The sequence below is a fragment of the Frankliniella occidentalis genome, unplaced genomic scaffold (genome assembly GCF_000697945.3).
Source record: "Frankliniella occidentalis isolate FOCC.00 unplaced genomic scaffold, Focc_3.1 Scaffold76, whole genome shotgun sequence".
In the NCBI taxonomy this organism is placed as follows: domain Eukaryota; kingdom Metazoa; phylum Arthropoda; class Insecta; order Thysanoptera; family Thripidae; genus Frankliniella; species Frankliniella occidentalis.
In genome coordinates, this window is record NW_026267206.1 from 189219 (window position 1) to 192697 (window position 3479).

The 3479-nt window shown below is 56.7% G+C and overlaps 2 protein-coding genes across 2 annotated transcripts in view; one reads left to right on the plus strand and one right to left on the minus strand.

Annotated features, from left to right (window-relative positions):
• LOC113204209 (probable GH family 25 lysozyme 3) overlaps window positions 1-3479 on the plus strand; it is an 85523-nt gene that overhangs the window by 68281 nt on the left and 13763 nt on the right. The gene's annotated exons all lie outside the window — the stretch shown is intronic.
• On the minus strand, window positions 910-3264 carry LOC113204235 (uncharacterized). The gene is made up of 3 exons (XM_026419339.2): window positions 2956-3264; window positions 2588-2688; window positions 910-2206 (listed from the first exon to the last, which is right to left on the minus strand). The coding sequence occupies exons 2-3, from the start codon at window positions 2675-2677 to the stop codon at window positions 1019-1021; spliced, it is 1278 nt and encodes a 425-aa protein (XP_026275124.2). The 5' UTR covers window positions 2678-2688; window positions 2956-3264; the 3' UTR covers window positions 910-1018.

Consider the following 3479-nt stretch of genomic DNA (forward strand, 5'->3'; position numbering starts at 1 on the left):
CCACCCACAACCCTCGCGCCGGTACTTAAGCCCACGTCTCTCGCCACCTCCGGATGTCGCCAGTCGCCACAACGGCAACGACCAGCTCAACCAGTAGCACGACCTCAAGCTCTGTCAGTTGTCAGCCATTTGAAAATTTCCAGTTAATTTCTATAAGTTTTGTCTAAATTCACGATTGCCCCCCCTCCCCATTTTCTTCTTAAATGTCCTCAGCAGCACGAGCAGACACGCCGTGCACTATGTGTGGGGGCGGGTGAGACTCTTTGCGGCGACTGCTCACTTGGAGGCGATACGCAGGCTGGAACGCCTCGCCTCCAGTTGTTTCACGTGTCGGTGCTCCCGCCTATGTTCCCGCCCGCTCCCAAGTTCCTCGCCGCATACATTTGTTATAACGCTGCCCAGATTGTCTTGCCGCCCGACTGTGCCGTACTACTCGTGTGCGCGCGAGGCTAGAGAGTCGAGCGTCGAGGAAAAGTTTAGATAGACTTGTAGGTCTTGTTTTTTTTTTTTTTTTTTACAGTGTTGCGTTCACTCGCGCCCCCAAAGTTGTGGCGGAAAAAATGTGTTGAGAGAGTAAGATGGCGGAGGAGAGAAGACGACAACAAGGGAAAACCGTCGACGCGGGGGTGGTGGTGGCGGGTGTGAGTCCCCCCCCCCCCTTTCCCCTCTACGGGAGCTGCTGTGTGGAGCTGATGGATGGGGTCATTGCAAAATTCTGACGCCTCGGCCCGGACTGGCCCCGCGGAGCCAACGTAAGAGCATCTAGTTGTGCGGCCCGTGGCGCGTCGTGTCCCTACACGTCTCCCCACCCCGACCAAACGGCCGGCTTTACGCTGCTGTAGCCTCAGCCTGACACTTAAGTGCGGGATACAGAAGAGAGAGAGAGAGAGAGAGAGTTTGCAACATGGTTTTAATAAATCACAATACTTATAACTTACACTTGCATACAGTACATATAACGTTTATCACTATTATCACATTTATCACATTCCTCACTGGAGTTCTCGGGCGGTGCCGATCACGGTGCGGATCCGCAGGGCCGGGGAGGTCGGGCGGTCAGGGCAGGAACTCGTTGGGGAGCAGTCCAAACCCAGCGGCCGACGGAGAGCTGCCGTAGCGCGGGCAGCCAGGGCCGCACTTGGCGCAGGGTCCGAGCCAGGAGCCACGGGTGCTGCGGGAGCTGCAGGAGCTCTGCTGAGTCTTCCCAGGAGATCTTTGGAACGAGGGACAGCTTCGTCACAAGACTCTGCGCCCGGGCCCTGACTAACCCTCGAACCAGCAGCGAGCAGTGGCCGGGCAATACGGCACGTACGTCGAGTCTTTTTTCCGGCAGGGCCAGCATCGCCACCTCCCGCAGATTCGCCGCTCGTAGGAAGAGTTCTCCGGCGGCCGCGAAGTGCTCCTCCGCCTCTCGTCCGTCCACCAGGAGGTAGAGAACCTGCAGGGACGTGGGCTCCGCTAGGGTCTGGAGCCTCGGGTCGAGTTGTACGGTCAGCTCTTGCACGCTGCGCAGGCTTTGCAGAGTCAAGTTGCACGGCGCCGCGGTCGCTTCCGTTTCGACCAGGGCGGTGGCGAGCACAACCTTCTTCAATGTCTCGCCGTGCATGGATAAGACCAACTGCGCCCACTCCCCGACGCCCTCCACATTCAGGCAGAATGTTCTAAGTGAGCTGCTCAGGCCTTCGTACACCGGGCTCGGCTTGAGCATCGGCTGCCGAATGTTTCTGCCTTTTATCGTTATTTCCTCCAGCCCCGGAGTGCGCAGGATTGCCAGAAACAGTATGGTCGCTTCCGTTCTGTCCAGGGCGGTGGCGAGCAAAACCTTTACGGTCTTCAACCGGCCGGGGGTGGCCAGTCCAATTAATAGTTGGATGGCTTGGTAGCCTAAACCGGACCCACTCTCAAGGATCATGGTAACTTGAGTAACTTCACACGCGGTCGCGCAGGCCACACTGTGGTCACACACGGTCTCACTGGCCGACAGGTAGAGTTGAAGCTCGCGCAGGCACGGCGCCAGGCGGAGCAAAGAGCAGGTCCTGTGTTCGTCCCTGTCGCACACCAGAGTCTTGCTCCGCCACGCGTCGCGGTGCAGCGCCAGCCGGCACAGGGTCCTGCAGACGAGGCGGCACGCGAGCAGGTCCTCGGCGCCGAGGTGCTGCATCACTTCCAGCAGCACGTCGTCGGGGAGTCTCTCTAGGGCTGGGCGCTGCAAGCGACAAGGCAGAAGTCAGGGAACACAGCCTACAGGGCATTTGTCGTGGAATCGTATGGGGGAAAGGGGGCGAAAATGAAAAGAGGCCAGTGACAAAGCAGAGGCGAAACCTCGGGCGAAACACATTACACAGTCCGTTTTGCCACTTCTTTACATCTTGCCAATGGCCATTTTCAATTACAAGCAGAATATCCTAAACTCTACTGCGATTACACTGAACTGAACGCGTACTCCCCCCCCCCCCCGTCCGGTCCTACGGCCGACGACACAGCCACGCGAGAGGACGAGCCCAGGACACAGGCCAACTAAACCCCACCCCCTCCCCCTCTCCCCGACTGCCTCGAGCTCCAGCTCGCATTGTAACACACAACATACCTGTTCAAGTTCGTCCGCTCCGCTAGACGTGGATCCACGCTGGACACTGCACGCCTGAGCAGCGGGTTCCGCCTGGGTCACGTTCGCCATGTCTCCCCGACCTATTCGCAGAGAGCACAGGTTGAAAGCCGAAGTCGATTTGAGTTCTTTAAAACGTCTTGCTGCTGCTGCGGCACGGCTACTGATACGCGATTAGTCCACGGAGGCGCGTCACAAGCGAGCAAAAGTTCTTGCGTCAGACACAACACTGGCACGCGATAGATCACAAACGAGACGTCGAACTTTTTTTAAAAAAGAACACGGCAGTGTAGTCATCTAGAAGTATACAAAAGCCCGGAGTGCCAGTGAGTGGCCGGCTCCAAACTTACCTCAAAAATGACCGACCGACCGGAGTAACTGTCCTGTGTGCGTCTGTCTCGCCGCTGGGTCGGGTCGGACTGCCGCCTGCTGTGCTGTTGCGGGTGCGATGCGGAGTGCGGTGAGCAAGCGCGCTGGGTCAGTGGAGCGCGCCGACCGAGCAGTCCGGCGCAGTCCCTAAACAAAGCAGAACACAGGCGGTCGTGCTGTGTTTTGCCGCGAGTGGATTATGTGTTATCATCGGCTCTCTCTTCTAAACCAAGTTTTGTAGAATTTGTAAAAAACAACAATGGGCCTAGGAGCAGCATTTTTGTGTCAAAGTGGTTCTGTAAAGTTTGGCTTCGGAAAGTGAGTTTACGCAATCTTCTAAACCGGCCCGGTGTCGTTCTAGGTTAGTGTTGCATTGGTACCATTTTAACTCAAAAATAATGGCTCAACTAACTTGATAATAAACCTTGGTAAAGGGTGTATCAAGGTGCTCGAGGCACAGGCTCGTTCAAAACTGCAAAACTGTTTGAAATCTTGCGACAGGCAA

What these genes read in the sequence shown, in the direction of transcription:
- LOC113204235 (XM_026419339.2), bottom strand. Translation starts at nt 2,677, where the DNA reads ATGGCGAACGTGACCCAGGCGGAACCCGCTGCTCAGGCGTGCAGTGTC. An exon ending in GAGCGGACGAACTTGAACAG is followed by an intron (nt 2,207 to 2,587) that starts GTATGTTGTGTG and finishes TGTCGCTTGCAG; the next exon opens with CGCCCAGCCCTAGAGAGACT.